General features: G+C 41.6%; 1 protein-coding gene across 4 annotated transcripts in view; it reads left to right on the top strand.

The window, feature by feature from the left end:
• The first annotated feature begins 2,366 nt into the window (after positions 1–2,366).
• glra2 (glycine receptor, alpha 2) overlaps positions 2,367–22,341 on the top strand; it is a 215,694-nt gene continuing 195,719 nt past the window's right edge. For 2 of the 4 annotated variants that reach the window (XM_068039864.1, XM_068039861.1), the window contains exons 1-2: positions 2,367–2,434; positions 3,400–3,536. In XM_068039864.1, coding sequence (XP_067895965.1) covers positions 2,367–2,434; positions 3,400–3,536 — 205 coding nt within the window. Of the gene's footprint in view, positions 2,440–3,399; positions 3,537–22,341 lie in introns of those variants that run through there. The other 2 variants (XM_068039865.1, XM_068039866.1) reach the window with 2 other exon arrangements.

The raw sequence follows: 22,341 nt of genomic DNA, 5'->3' as shown, positions 1-22,341 counted from the left end.
GGTGAGGCTGCAGTGTGCTGAATCAGCTGTAATGTACAGCTGGTCGGAGGATGCAAGAAGATCAGTGGAGGAACTGAGCAGCTACGTCATAATGGCATGGAACAGAGTCTTGGCAACAATGTGGGGAGAGGCAAGAACAGAGGCAGGTGATATTCCAGAGAGTGAAAGAAAGCAGCCTTGGTAATTGGACAGATAGGAAGAAGGAAGTCAAGCTCAATACTGAGGTATTTGCCAAAGTTTTGTACCTCTGGAATAAGCCTGAGTTGAAATTTGGGAATTCTGATGGAGTGGAGGCCAGAGGCATATACGTGTGGGGGTGGGAGGCAGGGGGAGGGGAGGGGAGGGGGGAGCCAGCAGGATGCCTTTGTTTTTGGCAACATTAAGCTGGAAGCAATATTGGCCCATCTATTGCCTGAGAACCAATTGTAAAGTGTAGCTTTTGGAGCAAAGGAGCAGTTAGTAAACAGAGCTGGGTGTTATAGGAATTCATGTGGAAGGACAGATCCCATGGAAAATAACTCATTGTATAAACTATTCCAGGAGAATCAAGAAGTCCAACTGGGTAAAATACAATCACATTAATCCATTTAGCAGTTCTATTTTGTGATCTTTGTTGCCTCTATGATCACCAGCATATGATGCCACTCTCATGCCATTTATTAGAACTTAGTAGCATATGTAAAATCCAGAATTGATTTGATAGATTTCAATAATTCACTTTATCTTCGATCTGAGGCTTTAACTTACCATATGTGGTAAATCCATTAGCCTTTCCTGTGAACTTGCTGCATTCCTGTTTGAACAGTAATTAAACTCTTATAAAAAGTACATTAGACTCCACATGTCAGATTATTCCACTAATCTTGAATTTCTGCAGCATAGTCACGTGTAGTTTATAGATGATTTAGGTTCTCATGGAGAGAAAACTGTCAGACAAGAAAAACAATTAACACTGCCGTTGCTGTAAATACACACACACACACACACACACACACATATATATATACAGTTAGTTATAGGTTGAAGATTGGAAACTGAAAGTAGTCAATCACAAAAAACCTCACAAAATGTGGCAATTGGATGAAACAGATACCATACCATGAAAATGCCACGGGACACCCCCAACATCCAGGTGGTTAAACATCGATTGGTAAATAGAACAATATAGGTACTGTCAAATTCGTTGCAAATGATGGTCGGAAATTTAAAAAGACTGTACACTTCAAATGTATTTCAACAAGTCAACCTCAGAATAGCTGCATTCTTTAAGATCGTAATACAAATGCTTGCTTTCTGTAAAAAAAAGTGACCTTAAAAAGTGCAAGACATGGCCTTCTTAATCCAACACAAAAGACTGCCGTTTCTTAATAGTCCTAACCTCGATAGCAAATCAGCTGTTCAAACAGAAGCCGTGCCTACACTCCATTCCTATTACAACTGGACAAACACATTGGCAACAAATCGTTCAGGTGAAGTGTGCAAGAATCACAGGGGAACAACTTTGTATTAGCAGGTGAGCGGCACAGCAATTTTAGAGGAAAAAAAAGCAAGTCAACCAGAAGCTACTGATTTCACATAATGGTTTTAATGTCTTGGAATTGGCAGCACCTCGTATGCTCCACATGTCTGTCCTGATCTAATTTAGCATCAGCCATTCACAATTTGTTGGACACGCTGCTTTCTACTTCGGAGGGGAAGACAAAAGGATTCCGATCTATGTCATTTTCAAATGTTAATCATAGATTGCTTTGCACGTATAATTGACTTCTCTATCCCATCCTTAAAACCTCCTTTATAGCCCAGTCACGTCTCTTTAAGGGGGCTTGTAGAGCATGCGCAGTGCTGTAGTTGGGAGCCCCGGGAGCTGTCCAAGTACTGAAATGTACCAGTGGTGTGAGGGCTCTCATTCCTGCATTGTCTGCACCTCTCTCCACTGAATAGAGCTTCCCTACCCCTCTCACCCTCTCAAACACCCAATATGATGCTGCTGCTGCTTCACGGGAGGAAAGCCGACGCTCACCCGTTTACCGTAACATGAAGTTTGATTCCTCCCGTTCCCTGACGTCGTATTTACAGTGGTGCTTTGGGAAAATATGCCATTCTGACGCTCTTTACTCCCCGCTGCAGCAGCTCGATCTCCAAGTCTTCGACCAAACAATGATACTGAGGACTGATGTCCTGGATTCTTTCTCCGCCTTCATCAATCCAGTTCTACTTTCTGCCAGTTTTGGGGAAAAACGTTGGATCTGAGTTTCCTACACGACTTACCGATTTTTTTTTTGGAGGAGGGGGGTGGGGGGGGTGGGGAGGGACTTTATTTCCAGAACATTGCCCGCGATACCAGACAGAGAGAAGAGTTTGGCGGAATGAATCGACCAGTTGTGAAAATCCTGACAACGTTGTTCGCGTGCATCTTAGAAACAAGCAACTTCAGGTATGGTTTGGCATTTGTTGGAGAAACAGTGCACGGATTGTCTTGCCATTTTTGCAGGTTATTAGCATAACGAGGTCGGCGGCTAGAACAATGGGGAATTGCACTGCACGTATTACTTCCAATGTATCTTGGTCTTCTCGGCGTTACACTGTAGTAGCAAAGAGCACCCCAGCCTATCGGAGAGGTTGTTGTGACGGATCGAAGGATGATATTGTAAACACACTAGTAGTTGATGCCTTAAACGTGAGGACAGTTCTACCTAAAGCTGTCCCCCAATTTTGCTGCCTTTTGCTTAAGCGGAGGGCGAAAACTATCCCTTTTAATCGTCAACACACGGAGCTTATGGAGGTGGTGGCGGAAGTTCTTGAAATTCGATCTAATTTTCGTGAACGTGAAGCTATGTGGAGCATTAGTGTTTTCAGATAATCGTAAATTATGATTCCATTTTTTCTTGGCATTTGATGTTGAGATTGGCTTAACCTGCTAGTAGGACAGAGTATGTGTAAATTATAGATGGTTCTCCACTCAAACTATTACATCCCTTACAATAAATAAAGCCTGCTCGTATGAAGTTTTCATTTTTGGGGATGGGGGAGGTTTGATGGTTTGAGCTCTGCTAATGGACTACTTTTTATGTATTCCTATTGCATCCAAGAGCTTTGGAAATATGGCTTTCAGCAGAATGAAATGTGTTTAGATTGCGATCTGTTTGATATTTATCGGTCCCTGAAGCCAGACTCTGACATTTTTTTAAAGTACAGTCATCGAAAAAATGTGTGTAGTTGAAAAGAGAATCAGGATGGGCTCCGATAATTGATACTTTTGCAGGACACATTGGCCCCCTTACTAAATTTTGAGAATGCTCAAAATATTTACATTCAAACTGACTGTCTTGTCGTTCCTCTACAATCCAGTGCTAAGTCTTTGCACTAGATCTTCCTAATGCTGGGTTGTATTTTCTTCAGGTTAGCTCTCTGCAAGGAACATGATTTTAGGTCTTCAACCAAACCGGCCTCGCAGACCATGTCCCCCTCAGATTTTCTGGACAAATTGATGGGAAGGACATCAGGATACGATGCCAGAATCAGACCAAATTTTAAAGGTAAAGAAGTGACAGGCCAATATCGATGCAGAAAGTAATTTGGCCATTTTCTGTGTAGATCAGTTCTGGGAACTCAACTGCATTCTGAATTTAGTAAGGAATTAGATGTGCGAGAGAGGATTTAACGTAACAGTTGTCTGATTGACTTTGGCAAACCCATATCTCCAACTTAGGTTGAAGTGCAGCAACTTCAGTAACATTTGCACAGATGGGTTGCAGGACGAGCCTCTTCGAAACCCTAATGTGCCCAGGATATAAAAGTGAATATATGTCTATTGGACGGCAGTGCCCGATCTCCAAGTATGTTGATGCCATTTCCGTCTGCTTGATACTTCCATCAATAGAATGCCCAGAAACGGGATCATTGAAGCGAACGCTAAAATAAATCACGTGCCATTCCAGTTTAATTTCGCTGAGAAGTGTATGCGTTTTGAGGCCTGCTGATAATATTGACACTCGTTTTCCGTTAATAAAGAAGCCAGGATATGTTTTTCTCCGAGTTATATAAGCCGTGGTAAAGCTGAAGTACATTTATATTAAGTCTCCGTCTTTTTTTATTCCCAATACTCAAAGCAAACATTAAATATGTTTGAATTAAGGGAATTGGGGACTATGTTGATCACTTGATTTGCAGGCGATTCGTTTATAATGTAGACAGTGTGATGTACATGTGAACGCTTACAGTTAGTGTTCCACCTGATGAACATTGATGTGCTACTGGAATATTAATGCACTGTCAACAGTGTTCAATGAGTACTGCAAGTCAGTTCTGTCGGGCTGTCCAATCAGAGTGCCGTGCCATCCCATGAATCGATATATATTCAGACTACTGATAGCCAAAGAGTTTATTACCTCTGGGAAAATATTGATGTAATTAAATCTGGATACCGAGCATTCAATAATGTATTATTGGTGTGAAAACGTTCTTAGATAATTTATTCTCTTACAGTCCCCTGCATCCCATACATACGCACAATAGGCAACAAAAGCACAGAAACCTAATTACTTGACATTAAAAAGATGACGCTGTTGTACGGATAGTTAAGACCGATGTTGCATTACAATGCTATTAATGCAGATGTGTTTTTCATTAAGTCAGATACATTTGCATTACGTTTTGTAATAACCTGACATTGTTCATTCTCAGATACCAGAAAGTGGTGATGGTGGGAGAGGGGAGGGGTCGCAAGAGATGATGCATGAGGCTAGTGTGTTTGTGGGAAAGAGCATGTGGAAGTGGTAACACAAGAATAATCGGCACGTGGCAACAATAGTTTATATTTCAGTATTTTTTGCAGAGGAGTAGGGCTCGAGATTATGAATAACATCTTAATCAATGAAGACTAAAGTGATTTATGGCACTTGTCATTGAAGGCAGAAGCTGAAAAGTAGATATAATCTCTGGTTGCTGTTGGAGTCCACAGTTATGCCCACATATGTATAGTAGTTTATTTATATGGTTCAAGTATTTGCATAAGGTCAGCATTCTATCTATTCACTCCATTTTTCTCTTTCAAGATCTGTGTTACTTATTAGTTTTATATATCTGATTTATATTGTGATTTGTGAGGTTTTTTTTCTGTTTTATATTCTTGTTTCCAGTATCTTAAATGAAACTGATACTACCCCAACATCCATCTGTGGAATGAAGGCAATTACTTTGTGAAGAGGAAAGAGAGGGGCGGTGGTGTCTTGATTTAAATTTAGAAGCATCCGCAAATTGCCTTGTTTTCAGATTAATGCCCTCCCAGTTATTTACCAGTGGTTTGCCTTAGGATCATTAATGCTGCCTTAAATTAATACATACAATCTCCTTCAACAATTATTTGTTACTTGTACAATGTTAGCAAAGTCAATGGTAGATCTGTGTAACTGTACAAGTAAGAACATAGGCTAAACGTAATCCAGTTAGTCAGTCATTCACAATTTGTTAATGAAGAAAAAAATAGAAGTTTTATCATATTCAGAATTTGTGGTTGAAATAAATAATCATACATGAAGAATGTTCCCAATATATCCTGAATGTCATCTAATAATTACAGTGATATGTGAGGGTTTAAAACAATTCGATTTCTGGCATGGCCAACCTATTCTATTATCATTTGTAAACTAGTTTCTGATTCCCATAATTTGAAAATACAATCTTTTCTTTAAACCTTGTGAATAGTTCTGTTGATTTTTATCACAGAAACCGAACATAATTAATATCAAGAATACCTAAAGACTCCAATGCTATTTAAACTGTGTTGATAACACTCTGGTTATGTTAAAGAACATTGACCAAAGGTTGCTATAAATGCACCAGCACTGATTGTGTCTGAGGCATCTGTATACAACGGATCAAAATAATAGTGGTATAGTGCAAAATAAATCATTAAATCTTTTCACAGATACTTTGGTAATCCATTAAAACGGCCAATGTGTAGCTTTAATAGAATATACACAGTTGAGTTATTTATTTGCATTAGATCCAGATTGTTCCAAATACTACACAGCAGTCTTCTATCAGTTTGTTGGGGAAGTTACTTTAATTGTAATTATGCGGTGATACATTTCCAATTTCTTATCCCTCTGAGTATTATAATGTTGTACTATTTATTTAAAGATCTATGAAGAAACATCTTTTTTTGCCATGCTCATTAATACAACTCTGTTTGTACTTAGTATGATAGTTTTTTTTTAAAGCATATGGTTCCATTTTCCAAGTGCTAGGAAAATTGGAATTCGGAAAGATAATAAAACTGCTCTATAAAGTGCCTGAAAAGAATTAATAGCCACAATAGCACACGTTCCATAAGTATGAGATTTGTTTTGCTTGTCAAAGCGAGTTGAGTTATTGGGAAAGGTTCCTCACCTGGCCATTGTCCCAGTGACAATTCACTAAACATGCAAAAAACTGCTAAATAATTTTTGCATTCAGATTAAGTAGGCGCACAGGTTGCAGAGGTAGGAGGTTTCAGAAACATGGCAAAAATGGCAGCTAACAAGTTGAATAGATATGAAGCATTTCATTTATTCACGTTAAAGCTTCTGTTAGAATACAAGAAGAATTGACCTGCTGTTTAAGAAGCATAATGGAGAGTCCTTATACTTTGTGTGATTTACGTTAGAGGGGAAGAGTTTCAGAAAGATTGCTCTGGAAATGGTTGTTGACATTTTCTGTAATTGTTTTGCAATTGTTTCTCATATATTCCCAAATATGAAATGGTTGCTTTAATAGTTTTGTTACTATTAATTCTTATTACTTAACTATATGAGTAATTTTTGTATTGGGACCAAAATAAAGAAAAAAAGTTGTGAGAATAATAACACAACCAAAAAAAATCATTGTTAATGAGTGAAGTGGCAAAATAATGGGTGATCCATTCAGGCTCAATCTTATAGTGGAGGGTAGTGATTTCATACACTGAGCAGAAGAGATTGTCTTCATGTGACTATGCTTCCTTTTTCTTGATTTTAGAATTAAAGTTCTGTATACAGTATTATCTTTCTTTGGGCCTCCTTATCTCGAGAGACAATGGATACGCGCCTGGAGGTGGTCAGTGGTTTGTGAAGCAGCGCCTGGAGTGGCTATAAAGGCCAATTCTGGAGTGACAGGCTTTTCCACAGGTGCTGCAGAGAAATTTGTTTGTCGGGGCTGTTGCACAGTTGGCTCTCCCCTTGCACCTCTGTCTTTTTTCCTGCCAACTACTAAGTCTCTTCGACTCGCCACAATTTAGCCCTGTCTTTATGGCTGCCCGCTAGCTCTGGCGAATGCTGGCAACTGACTCCCACGACTTGTGATCAATGTCACACGATTTCATGTTGCGTTTGCAGACGTCTTTATAGCGGAGACATGGACGGCCGGTGGGTCTGATACCAGTGGCGAGCTCGCTGTACAATGTGTCTTTGGGGATCCTGCCATCTTCCATGCGGCTCACATGGCCAAGCCATCTCAAGCGCCGCTGACTCAGTAGTGTGTATACAGTATTAATACTTACAATAAAAGTACATGTTAGTAAAGCAAGAATGATAGCGTGTCGGTATGCTATTCCCTAGGAACTCATTACATACCCATATCATATAGCAAAGAGGAACTATGATTTTCATATGCTGGAGCCAGCCTAAGATCCATTCTAATACGACAGTTTTAGGATAACATGCATTCTAGGTACTGCAATGGATTTTGTAGTATTGTGCAGGTCCAGTAATATAGCATATAAGGTTACACGAAAAAGTTGGGGGCCACAGGACCGTGGTTTTATAACAGATGTATGATTATAAAATATGCAGATGTACGAAGACTGCCAAATATGTTTTTATTTGATTAATAAAAAACTTTAGAAGGCAACAGTTTTTCTTTTGCAAGTTTATTATAGACCACAATTTTTTTTTTAAATATTCATTCATGGGATGTGGGTGTTGCTGACTAGGCTAGCATTTATTGTTCATCCCTAATTACCCTTGAAAAGATGGTGGTGAACTGCCTTCTTGAATCGCTGAAGTCCGTGTGGGGTTGATACACCCACAGTGCTGTTAGGAAGGGAGTTCCAGGATTTTAACCCAGCGACAGTAAAGGAAAGGTGATATAGTTCCAAGTCAGAACGGTGTGTTGCTTGGAGGGGAACTTGCAGGTGGTGGTGATCCCATGCATTTGCTGCCCTTGTCCTTCTAGGTGGTAGAGGTCGCGGGTTTGGAAGGTGCTGTATAAGGAGCCTTGGCATGTTGCTGCAGTGCATCTTGTAGATGGTACGCACTGCTGCCACTGTGCTTCGGTGCTGGAGGCAGTGAATGTTTGTGCATGGGGTGCCAATTAAGCGGGCTGCTTTGTCCTGGATGGTGTTGAACTTCTTAAGTGTTGTTGGAGCTGCACCCGTCCAGGCAAGTGGATAGTATTCCATCACACTCCTGACTTGTGCCTTGGAGATGGTGGACAGATTTTGGGGAGTCAGGAGGTGAGTTACTCACCGCAGAAGTCTCAGCTGCTGTCCTGCTCTTGTAGCCATGGTATTTATTTGGCTACTCCAGTTCAGTTTCTGGACAATAGTAACCCCCCGAATGGTGATCACGGGAGATTCAGTGATGGTTATGCCATTGAAAGTCAAGGGGAGATGGTTGGATTCTCACTTGTTGGAGATGGACATTGCCTGGCACTTGTGTGGCGCAAATGTTACTTTCCACTTATCAGTCCAAGCCTGAATATTGTCCAGGTCTTGCTGCATTTCTACATGGTCTGCTTCAGTATCTGAGGAGTCGCGAATGGTGCTGAACATTGTGCAATCATCAGCGAACATCCCCACTTTTGGCCTTATGATTGAAGGAAGGTCATTGATGAAGCAGCTGAAGATGGTTGGGCCTAGGATACTGCACTGAGGAACTCCTGCAGTGATGTCCTGGAGCTCAGATGATTGACCTCTAACAACCATAATCATCTTTGCTGGGTCTGACTCCAACCAGTGGAGAGTTTTCGCCCTGATTCCTATTGACTCCAGTTTTGCTCAGGCTCCTTGGTCAAATGCTGCCTTGATGTCAAGGGCAGTCACTCTCACCTCACCTCTTGAGTTCAGCTCTTTTGTTCATGTTTGAACCAATGCTGTAATGAAGTCAGGCGCTGAGTGGCCCTGCCGGAACCCAAACTGAGCGTCACTGAGCAGGTTATTGCTAAGAAAGTGCTGCTTGATGGGACTGTTGATGACACCTTCCATCACTTTACTGATGATTGAGGGTAGACTGATGGGGCGGTAATTGGCCGGGTTGGACTTGTCCTGCTTTCTGTGTACAGGACATACCTGGGCAATTTTCCACATTGCCAGGTAGATGCCAGTGTTGTAGCTGTACTGAAACAGCTTGGCTAGGGGCGCTGCAAGTTCTGGAGCACAGGTCTTCAGTACTATTGCTGGAATATTGTCAGGGCCTGTAGTCTTTGCAGTATCCAGTGCCTTCAGTTGTTTCTTGATATCATGTGGAGTGAATCGAATTGGCTGAAGTCTGGCAAGTGTAATGCTGGGGACTTCAGGAGGAGGCTGAGATGGATCATCAACTTGGCAGTTCTGGCTGAAGATTGTTGCAAATGCTTCAGCCTTATATTTTGCACTGATGTGCTGGGCTCCCCTATCATTGAGGATGGGGATATTTGTAAAGCCTCCTCCTCCAGTTATTTGTTTAATTGTCCACCAGATTTCATGGCTGGATGTAGCAGGACTGCTAAGCTTAGATCTGATCCGTTGGTTATGGGATCGCTTAGCTCTGTATCACATGCTGCTTATGCAGTTTGGCATGCAAGTAGTCCTGGGTTGTAGCTTCACCAGGTTGACACCTCATTTTGAGATATGCCTGGTGCTGTTCCTGGCATGCCCTCCTGCACTCTTCATTGAACCAGGGTTGGTCTCCTCGTTTGATGGTAATGGTAGAGTGGGGGATATGCTGTGTCATGAGGTTACAGATTGTGGTTGAGTACAATTCTGCTGCTGCTGATGACCCACAGTGTCTCATGGACGTCCAGTTTTGCATTGCTAGATCTTCTCAACATCTATCCCATTTAGCATGGTGATCGTGCCACACAACATGATGGAGGGTATCCTCAATGTGAAGGCGGGACTTCGTCTCCACAAGGACTGTGTGGTGGTCACTCCTACCAATACTGTCATGGACAGATGCATCACCGGCAGGCAGACTGGTGAGGATGTCAAGTATGTTTTCCCCTCTTGTTGGTTCCGTCACCACCTGCCGCGTACCCAGTCTAGCAGTTATGTCCTTTAGGACTCGGCCAGCTCGGTCAGTAGAGGTGCTACCGAGCCACTCTTGGTGATGGATATTGAAGTCCTCCACCCAGAGTACATTCTGTGCCCTTGCCACCCTCAGTGCTTCCTCCAAGTGGTGTTCAACATAGAGGAGTACCGATTCATCAGCTGAGAGAGGGCGGTAGTTGGTAATCAGCAGGAGGTTTCCTTGCCCATGTTTGACCTGATGCCATGAGACTTCATGGGGTCTGGAGTCAATGTTGAGGACTCCCAGGGCAACTCCCTCCTGACTGTATACCACTGTGCCACTGCTGGGTCTCTCCTGCCGGTGGTTCAGGACGTACTCGGGGATGGCGATGGCAGTATCTGGGACACTGTCTGTAAGGTATGATTCCATGAGTATAACTATGTCAGGCTGTTGCTTGACTAGTCTGTGGGACAGCTCTCTCCAACTTTGGCACAAGCCCCCAGATGTTAGTAAGGAGGAGTTTGCAGGGTCAACAGGGCTGGGTTTGCAGTTTCCAGTGCCTAGGTCGATGCCTGGTGGTCCGTCCGGTTTCATTCCTTATTGACTTTGTAGTGGTTTGATACAACTGAGTGGCTTGCCAGGCCATTTCAGAGGGCATTTAAGAATCAACCACATTGCTGTCACATGTAAGCAAGACCAGTTAAGGACAGCAGATTTCCTTCCCTAAAGGGTATTCGTGAACCAGATGGGTTTTTACAACAATTGACAATGCTTTTATGGCCATCATTAGACTAGCTTTTAATCCCAGATTTATTAATTGAATTCAAATTCCACCTTCTGCCATGGTGGGATTCGAACCCATGTCCCCAGAGCAATACCCTGGGTCTCTGGTCCAGTGACAATACCACTACACCTTTGCCTGTGGTGGAAAATGGGAAAGGTAGAGAAATATGTAAAATAATGGAAGAATATTAAGGGGCGTGATTCATTTTCCAAGGATAAAAGTGATGTATGTGGCAAAGCAGGAGAAGGGATTTTTCATTGTGCTGAGGACCGCTTTCTTGATCAGTATGGCTTTAACCTAAAAAGGAAGGAGGCAGTTCTGGACCTCATTACAGGAAATGAAGTTGAACCAATAAGTAATTTAATAGTAGGGGAACAGGTAGGGAGTATCAATCATAATGTAATTAGGTTCAAATATAAATTGAACAAGTGAGGCATCTGACTGGAAGAAAGCAAATTCCAAGCAGGTAAGGAAGGAACTAGCTCAGATAAACAGAACAAAAAAGAAGAAAAGACCAGGAACAATGGGAAAGTTTCAAACGTGTGGTGATTGTGGTACAAACTAGATATATTCTCCCAGAAGATAAGGAGATATAACAAAAGCTGTAGTTCCTTGGTTGAACAAAGGACATTAAAATGGAGCTTAAATGCATGATCCATGGCTAATAAAACAAAATAATATTTAGCAGAAGCAAGTTATAAAAAGATTGAGGGAGCATGAAGAGAAAATGACAAGAAACATAAAGGATAAAAGTAATACAATAGTTAAAGAAATAGTAGGACGAATTGGAGACAGAAGAAAACCTTCTAACAGAGGATGAAGGAATGGTAGAAATAATAAATTAAATGGTGCAAGAGGAGGAGTCAAACAATTAGATAGGATACTATAGATCAAAATGAGTGCAGAAAAAGTTGTTGGATCTTTGTGTGGAAAATACACAGTGGTCTACAGTCAGAAGCAAGTGACCCTGGGAGTGTTGACATTGACTCTGGACCCCAGAAAGTCTCATGGTATCAGGTCAAACATGGGCCAGGATTCTTTTTTTAAAGTTATGTAATATAGGTGTTGCTGGCAAGACCAACATTTATTGCCCATCCCTAATTGCCTTTGGCAGGCGATGGTGAGATGCCTCCTTGAATGGCAGTTGGTACAACTAAATGTCTTGGCTCGGCCATTTCAAAGGTTTCACTGGAGAGTTTTCTGGAGTCATGTATAGATAAGGACAGCAGATTTCCTTCCCTTAAGGGAATTAGTGAATCAGATGGGTTTTCACAATCCAGTTGTTTCATGGAGACCATTACTGATACTAGCTTTTTATGCCAGAGTTATTTAACAACTCAAATTCCCCATCTGTCGTGGTGGAATTTGAACTCATGTCTCTGGGTCATTAGTCTAGGCCTTGGGATTACTAGGCCAGTAACATAAGCACAATGCTGCAATACCAAACTGATTACAATCTGCAACCCTCCCTCAACTGATGAATCAATACTCCTCCATGTTGAACATCACTTGAAAAAGGCACTGAGGGTAGAAAGGGCACAGATTGTATTCTGGGTGGGGATTTCAAAGTCCATCACCATGAATGGGTTGGTGGCACCACGACTAACCAAGTCCTGAAAGACAAAGCTACCAGAGTGGCCAGTTGATGAGAGAACCAACATGAATCTAAAACGTACTTGACCTCACCCTCAACAATCTACCTTTTTGCAGATGAATCTATTCACGACAGCATTGGTAGGAGTGACCACCATACTGTCCTTGTGGAGATGAAGTCCCATCTTTACATTAAGGACAACCTTCATTGTGTTTGTGGCACTACCACCGTGCTAAATGGAATAGATTCAGAACAGAGTTCGCAGCTCATAACTGGACATCCGTGAGGTGCTGTGGGCCATCAGCAGCAGCAGAATTGTATTCAACCACAATCTGTAACTTCATGACCCAACATATCCCTCACTCTACCATTCTCATCAAGCCAAGGGATCAACTGTGGTTCAATGAGGAGTGCAGGAGAGCATGCCAGGAGCAACACTAGGCATACCTAAAAATGAGGTGCCAACCTGGTGAAACTACAAGACAGGACTACATGCATCGTAAACAACCAACAAATCAGATCAAAGCTCTGCAGTCTTCTCACATGCAGTTGTGAATGGTGGTGGACAATTAAATAACAAATCGGTGGAGATTCCACAAACATCCCCATCCTCAATAATGGCTGAGTCCAGCATCTGAGTGCAAAAACAGGGCTGAGGCAGTTGTAACCACCTTCGGCCAGAAGTGCCAAGTGGATGATCCATCTTGGCCTCCTCCTGAGGATCCCAGCATCACATAGTCTGTAGCTAATTCAATTCACTCCATATGATATCAAGAAATGACTAAGTGCACAGGATACAACAAATGTTATGGGCCCCAACATCATCCCAGTTGTAGTGCTGAAGACTTGTGCTCCAGAATTAGCCGCGCTTCTAGTTAAGCTTATCCAGTACAGTTATAACACTGTTATCTACTTGACAAAGTGAAAAATTGTCCACATATGCCCTGTTCACAAAAAGCAAGACAAATCAAATGCTGCCAATTACAGTTCCATTAGCATACTCTCAATCATCAGCAAAATGATAAAAAAGAGTCATCGACAGTGAGGTTAAGCAGCACTTACTCACCTATAACCTGTTAACTGAATCTCAGCATGGATTCTGCCCTGGACCACAGCCCAGACCTCACCACAGCCTTGGTCCAAACTTGGTCAAATCTCAATTCCAAAGATGAGGTGAGAGTGGCTGCCCTTGACATCAAGGCAGCATTTGATCAAGTGTGGCATCAAAGGAGTCATCAAAGGAGAAGTCAATGGAAATCAGGGAAAACTCTCCAGGGGTTGGAGTCATACATAGCATAATGGAAGATGGTTGTGGTTGTTGGAAGCCAATTATCTCAGCCCCAGGACATCGCTGCAGGATTTCCTCAGGGTGGTGTCCTAGGCCCAACTATCTTCAGTTGCTTCATTAATGATCTTCCCTGCATCATAAGGTTAAAAGTGGGGATTTTTTTTGCTGATTGCACTGTGTTCAGTACCATTCGCAACTCCTCAGTTAGTGAAGCAGTCAATACCCATAATCAGCAAGGCCTGGACAACATTCAAGCTTGGGCTGATAAGTGACAAATAACATTCATGCCACATAAGTGCCAGGCAATGACCATCCCTAACAGGAGAGAGTGCAACTACTTTCCCTTGACATTCAGTTCCAAATCCCTTACCATCAACTTCCTGGGGGTGTCACCATTGACCTGAAATTTAACTTGACCAGCCACATAAATACTGTGGCTACCAGAGCAGGTCAGAGACTGGGCATTCTGTGACAAGTGACTCCTGACCTAACAGCACTGTGGGAGTAACTTCACCACACAGACTGCAGCAGCTAAAGAAGGTGGCACACCATCACCTTTTCAAGGGCAATTAGGGATGAACAATAAATGCTGAATTTTGCCATCGTTGCCCACAGCCCTTGGATGAATTTAAAAAAAACATTGGTGAGTCGCATCCTAGAAATACAGAGAGGAAATGGTAGAGACTCTGGCCACAATCTTTCAAACATCAATGCAAAAGCAAAATACTGCGGATGCTGGAAATCTGAAATTAAAAAAATGCTGGAAATACTCAGCAAATCTGACAGGATCTGTGGAGAGAGAAACAAAATTTAATGTTTCAGGTTGATGACCTTTCATCAGAACTGGAAAAAGTTAGAAATGTAACAGGTTTTAAACAAGTACAGAGGCAGGGAAAGGACGGGTGGGGAGGAAAAACAAAAGGAAAGGTCGGCGATACGGTCAAAGGCAGGAGAGCTTGAATGAAAAAAGGGATGATGGTTGAAAAGGGGGTGAGGGGGTGGTAATAGATTTTGCCGTGCACCATCATCCCTTTTTCATTTAATCTATCCTGTATTCCACACTATCACAGACCTTCCCTTTAGTTTGTCCCATCCCTAGCCCTTTCCCTGCCTTTAACTTTTTGCAGTTCTGATGAAAGGTCATCCACCTGCGAGGTTAATTCTGTTTCTCGCTCCACAGATGTTGCTTGACCTGCTGAGTATTTCCAGAATTTGCTGTTTCTATTTCTTTCAACATCCTTGGATATGAAAGTCATGCCAGACAACTAGAGGGCCACAAGTGTAACATCCCCAGGCAAGAAGGAGAAAAGAAATAAACTGGGTAACTACAGATGACAGCCAATCTAACATTAATAAGGAACCATCTTTGAGAATCCACAATACAGGGTAAAATTAACATTCCTTAACAAGACAGGTGTAAGTTAATGACAGCAAGATTGATTTGCAGAAAGATTTAAGGGGAAGCTGAATAATCACATGAGGGAAATTGAAGTAAACTTATGCTGGTCGGATTAAATGAAGAAGGGGTGGAAGGAAGCACTTGTAGAGCATAAACTCTGGCATGCATCAATTGAATGGCCTGTTTCTGTGAAGTGCGCTCTATGTAAATTATATCTGGCAAATTCAACAGATCATTTTGAAGAAAGAACAGTATGCATTGAGAAAGAAAATGCAGAGTTTTTGGATTTCCAAAAGTTATTTATAAGGTGCCACAAGGAAGCTTGTTGATTAAATGGATAGGAAGTTGGTTAAAGATAGAAATAGAGAATATTCATTAATGCATATTTACAGATTGGAGGGACGTAAAGGTCCTCCAGGGGTCATTTTGCTCTTATTTTATATGATCTGGACTTGAGAATAGGAGAAATATATCAATATCAGAATTTGAAGACAACATTAAAATGAGGAACACAGTTACATTGAAGAAGGCTGTATGCGACTTCAGGAGGACATGTGTGAATAGATTAAGAAGATAGATGGATGAAATCCAAAGCAGAGAAATATGAGATGATGCATTTTGTGAGGAGACTAAATAAATATTCTCTAAATAATAAAACTTTAAAAGGAGTAGATGAGCAGGGGGACATAGTTGATCAGATACATAAATCTTTAAGAGTGGAAAAAAAAGTTGATAAAAATTTAAAAACCATGGGGCAGAATTTAGTGAGGCCATTTGGAGTGGGAATGGAGGTGTGGGGGCCAGAGAATAGCACCACCCAGAATAGTCCACCCAGAAATCCGATGTCACTGTGTTGTTCAGTTCAAAGGTCACAAGATCATTAGAGATGAGGAAGACCTTTTAGCCCATCTTAATTCATCCATCCAGCGAGATCACAGCGTTCTCTCCATTGTGGCATCCAATTGTTTCTCAAATTCCAGGATTTTTTGCTTCCATGATTCTTTTTGCAGTTTGATCCACTCAATGATCAATTCCAATCTCCCTTTCCTCTCTAAAGTCCTTGAATGTATTGTTGCCTCAATTGTTAACCTCTCCAATTAGATTTCCATCCTGCCACAGCATTGAAATAGCTGTTATCAAAGTCATAAGTAAAATCTTATGTGACTATGGTAAATGACCCCTCCTGATCCCTCATAATCTGTCTGCAGCCTTTAACATAGTTGACTATACCATCCTCCTCTAACAGCTCTCTTGTTCAGCTGATGGGACTATCCTTGCCTGGTTCCATTCCTATCTATCCAGTTGTAGGCAGTAATGGTTTTTCTGCATGCTCCTGCACCATTATCTTTGCAGTCCTCCTTTTATTTCTCATCTATATGATGCCCCTCAGCTACATCATTCCAAGCCACAATGTCAGGTTCCACATGTATGCTGATGACACCCAACTCTACCTCACCACCACCTCTGTTGACCCTGCCATTGCCCTTGCTTTGTTACACTGCTTTTCTGCCATCTAGTATTGGATGATCAAAACTTTCCTCCAGTTAATTATTGTGAAGACAAAAGACATTGTCTTTGGTCCTTGCACAAACTGTTTGCAACCCTGGCATCCTACTTGACCCTGAGCTGAGCTTCCAAATCCATTTCCTCCCCATCAAAAGATTGCCTACTTCCACCTCCATAACATCACTTGTCTCTGCCTGTCATGAAGACCCCACCTGCCAAGAATGAGGTATATTAATTTTGTCATATGAACATTAATTTCAAACTGCTGCTGGACTGAAAAAAGACTTGTTTAAAGAGACCAGCAGTGGCTGGAAATATTTGCATATTAGGAGACAGTTGCCTGGAGAGGCAATGGAACAGCTCCCTGATCCAATTAACCCAAATGGATTTTGATCACCATACATTGAATGTGTAACAAGCCAGCATTCCATCCATCCCCCACCCCCCTACTGAGGGTATCTGCTAAGATGGAGAATCCACAAAAAACACAGGAGAGTTTGTTGAAAAAACTTAGTCATATGACTAACCTGCTGGCCAACTTGGAGGTTTGAATTGTGCTCACAGGACAGTTTGAAGACAGAGACTGCTTTGAAGACAAAAGAGAAGGAAGGTCTCTCTCCCTGGCTCTCTCTCTCTCTCATGAATTTCCAGATCCATTGAATCCACTTAAACCTCAAGAGAGAAGACTCCTACATCAAAACAAGTTTGAAAGCATGCACTGGGCCTCAACGAAACGGCAAGATTTAACTGCAATAAAAGATTCTACATCAAACTCAAAGGGCAGTAATGCACTCCAGCTATTGCTTCAAACTTTTTCCCTTTATTCTTTCTCCTTTTCTGTCTCTATCTGCATGTGTGTTTATTGTATACGCATGCTAGCGTGGTCGCGTCGCGTATTCATAGTTTTAATCAAATTAGAGTTTTAGGGTCAATAAACCTACACCTTTCTTGTTTAAATCTAAGAAAACCTGTCTGGTTGATTTCTTTGCCTTACAATTGGAGAGCAGTGAACAAGGATTCACTGAGGGGGAGCTAAAAACACAGTGTTTGCAAAATTAAACCCTGTTACGGTCAAACCAGGTAAAGGCTGAGAGGGAACCCCTAGACCCCTCTCTCACCTGGTCGTAACACTGCCTCTGCCACAGCACATCTGCTGCTGAAACCCTCATCCATATATTTGTTACCTCTAGACTCAACTATTCCAATGCTCTGCTGGCTGACGACCCACCTTGCACCTTCTGTAAATTGATCTCTTCCAAAACTCTGCTGCCATACTCTAACTTGCACCAAGCCCCATTCACCCATCATCCCTGAGCTTGCTGACCTACATTGGCTCCCAGTCCAGCAACACCTCAATTTTAAAATTCTCATCTTTGCTTTCAAATCTCTCAATGTCATACCCTCTCCTTATCTCAGTAACCACCTCCAGTTCTACAACTCTTCGAGATCTCCGTAGTCCTCCAATTTTGGCCTCTTGTGCAACCCTGATTTTAATTGCTCCACTATTGGTGGTCATGCCTTCAGTTGCCTAGGCCCTTGGCTTTGGAACTCCCTCCCTAAACCTCTCTGCCTTGCTACATCTCTCTCCTCCTTTAAGACACACCTTAAAACCTACCTCCTTGACCAATCTTTTGGTCACCTGTCCTAATATCTCTTTATATGACTCGGTATTAGGTTTTGTTTGGTAACGGTCCTGTGAAGCACCTTGGGACATTTTACTATGTTAAAGGCGCTATATAAATACAATTTGTAGTTGTTGCTGTTTGAAGAACTTCCTAGCATTAGTCCTACAATTATCTTTCACTAGTTTGAACATATGTCCCCTCTATTTCTACTCTGACACCTGAATTTAAAGTAGTATTCAGGGTTAACTTTTTCTATGCCCTTAACAATCTTCTACACCTTTTTTGATCAACGCTCAGGCACCTCCTTTCCAGGATGTAAAGCCAAAGTCTCTCCAGTCTTTCCACATGACTTGGATCTCTGGAGGATCAGCCTTATGGTTCTTCGCTGCCCCGCTTCCAGTGCTTGAAATTGTCTCATGTTTCTTGGTGACCTAGGCTGGCACCAGTGCTCTACTTCTGATTTGACTATGCCTCCTGCGACTTATATTCTGCTGGTTCAATATACTACTAGCTTTACTGGTTGCTACTTTGCATTGGTTGGATGTATTTACCATTGAGTCTGCTAAGACTCCTACATTCTTAAGTTACCAATACTCTACATTGGGATAAAGAAGACCGAGTTCAGCCTCATTGATATAATAGATTGACATCTCCATTAGCTGAAACTTAAGTCTGTATTAATGCCAGATTTGATGGATGGTATGCTGCTCTCCTGAATTGATAGATTTATTTAGTTTACTCTCCTTTAAGCCTACACTTCTTCTGTACAGTTGCATGCTTACTGCTTCAGTGAAGAGCAGGATGGTGTCACACGTACACTTGTTCTTGTTACTTTTAATGACTGGCCAATTCGCATTGTTACTATTTTAAGTGACATCATTTAGTTAATTCTGTGTGATTCCAGCATCAAAATAGTATAAATTTCACTGAGAAGTACAATATTGTGATGTACTGACCAGGTTTAATTTGTTTTACTCTGTAATTGCAGACGTTATCAGTGTCAATTAGGGAGATACATAGGTAAAGAGGAACATTAGAGTAAAGGCCATCCTGAAAATAGTAAAGATAGAACAAATTGGTATGCTGCCAGCCTACAATGTAGCCCATTAGTAAGCTGATTGTATCAGAGCAGTTTATGTGGCTATAATAATGTCATAAATGATGCATTTATTAATCCCCTTTGCTGCAAGCTGTCATGCAGGAAACCAATATAAGCCAAAGCAAAAATGTTTAAAGCTTTACTTAACTGCTTCTGTAGTCAGAACTCTTTGGAATTCAAACTCACCTCTGGTCTTATCATTACAGAAGTTCATCCAAATTGATCAAATGTGGATGAGATCATTTAGTTCTGACCCACTACAATTTATATGTCTTCAGTGTAGGACATCACTATGGTTGACAAGGGTAAAAGTGATAAGGGAAATCAGAAAATAGTAATGACGTCAGACTTGCGATTTGAAAGCCTACAAAGTTTGGAGGAGGAAGAAAGGACCGCAGATGGTAAGGACCAAAGTTTCATGCATACCAACCATCAGCGTTTCACATCGACGGCCAATATTTCTTCAACTGTATCAGCGTATCAAAGACAGGTCTCAGAAATCACCATTTTGCAGCCATGCCTCAGAATGTTATTGTATGTGAGAGCACAAATCAGCAAAATTGCTAGAGTCAGGAGTTTAGAAAACACATGGGCCTGTCCTGCACTGGCTTAGTGGCTTTGGGAAGCATTTGTTTCCTATCTTACCCCAAAGGAAAGAAATAAGTGATTGGAAACGGATAGAGCATGATTAAAAACCCAATTCCAACCTTCTCCATTGCTGAGCCTTTAAGGCATGGATTCATTTTTATAAATGCTTTACCAGTGCTTTGCCTGGGCAATTGCAAAGCAAACATTACCATAGATTTTATCAGTGCTATTCTTTGACCAGTTTGGTCAGGCACACTGCAGCGATAGAGGAAGGAATTTGCAGCAATTTATCCAATATCTGGTAGTATTCTCTCTCTACCAAAATGAATAACCAAGGCTACAAAATTCAACCCTCTGTAAAATGTAGCTATCAGCTGCGAGGAGCTTCCAACTCCTCACTTAGTTTCAAATAGCCCACCCTAGTCATCTGAGAAATAGTTCTGCAAGGTTGCTTGATAAACAAGGAGCCATAAATAATAAATCCTTACAGAGATGTTTATTGAAGAGGAAACCTTAATTAGTGCTGAGATCTCACCCCACCAGCAGGTCCTCTCATGACAGCAACCGTGAAATGAAAAACCAGACAGCCTCCACTTTCCAGCTAATGAAATCAATGGGAAGATTGCCAACTTGAACTGGAGGAAGAGTTCAAGAAAAGTATCAGCTTATCTGGAATTCGAGGAGAGAAGAGTGCCAAGTTGAAGGGGAGAGGAAGAAGACCTGTGAGGTTGGAGGAGAAGAGCGTGTCCTTGTGAAAGGTTGGAGAGCAGGATAGGGCACAGTGTCTCTGTGAGCTGGCTCCTGAGGTGGTAAAGTGTTTTTATGAACTGAGCCAGTGGGCTTTGAGTGTGGGAGCATAACTGTGAGGTAAATGATACTCTGGTCTGTTGAAAATGCAAATATCATTGTTTTTCTTGAAAAAACATATTAACTATGAAGTATAACAGTGCTGAAAAATCAATAAAAATGCATAATGTTTGATCTAAAAATAAACATTTTCTGGAAGAATACTCCAGGACCGCCTCTAGAAATGCATCACCAATTGAATCTTCAAAATTATGATTTTCCCTTCAGGCTTTCATGTACTTTTGTTCTGTAATACAAGGAAAGAAACCTTAACACATAATGCATGTGATCAGTTTTCAGAGTTGTTCTTGCATTGTCAACTTTTTGAGGACTATATCAGTTTTTTTGGAGCTGTTGTTCAGTTTATGCTAGTTTTCTAAGCTGATCGGTATATGCTTTTCAGATTCTTAAAAACAGAGAATTAGAGTGTGAAACTCAGTGACAAGGCCTGAGTTCAATATTCACTTATAAAGGCTGCTGCTGCTTAAAATCACAGAATCACAGAATCGTTACAGTGCATAAGGAGGCTATTTAGCCCATCGTGACCGCACTGGCTTTCTGGAAGAGCAGTTCCCTCAGTCCCATTCCCCCACCTTTTCTCCGTAACCCTGCACATTCTTCCTTTTCATATAACTGTCTAATTCCCTTTTGAATGCTTCAATTGAACATGCCTCAACCACACTCTCAGGCAGTGCATTCCAGACCTTAACCACTCGCTGCATGAAAAAGTTTTTCCTCATGTTACTTTTACTTTCTTGCCAAATATTTTAAATCTGTGCCCTCTCGTTCTCAATCCTTTCATGAGTGGGAACAGTTTCTCTCTGTCCAGACCCCTCATGATTTTGAATACCTCTATCAAATCACTTCTCTGCCTTCTCTTCTCCAAGGAAAACAATCCTAACTTCCCCAATCTATCTTCATAACTGAAATTCCTCATGCCTGGAACCATTTTCGTGAATCTCTCCAATGCCCTCACATCTTTCCTCAAGTGCGTTGCCCAGAATTGGACACAATACTCCAGCTGAGGCCGAACTAGTGTCTTATACAAGTTCAACATAACTTCCTTGCTCTTGTACTCTATGCCCCTATTAATAAAGCCCAGGATACTGTATGCTTTATTAACCGCTCTCTCAACCTGTCCTGCCACCTTCAATGAATAACGCACATATACACCTAGATTCCTCTGCTCCTGCACCCCTTTAGAATTGTACCCTTTATTTTATATTGTCTCTCCATGTTCTTCCTACCAAAATGAATCACTTCATATTTCTCTGCATTGAATTTCATCTGCCACCTGACTGCCCATTCCACCAACTTGTCTATGTCCTTTTGAAGTTCTACACTATTCTCCTCACAGTTCACAATTCTTCCAAGTTTCGTATCATTTGC

Source organism: Heterodontus francisci, chromosome 10 (genome assembly GCF_036365525.1).
Source record: "Heterodontus francisci isolate sHetFra1 chromosome 10, sHetFra1.hap1, whole genome shotgun sequence".
Taxonomy (NCBI): Eukaryota; Metazoa; Chordata; class Chondrichthyes; order Heterodontiformes; family Heterodontidae; genus Heterodontus; species Heterodontus francisci.
Note: the sequence above shows the minus strand (reverse complement) of the source record. Positions and strands in the feature narration are given on the sequence as shown.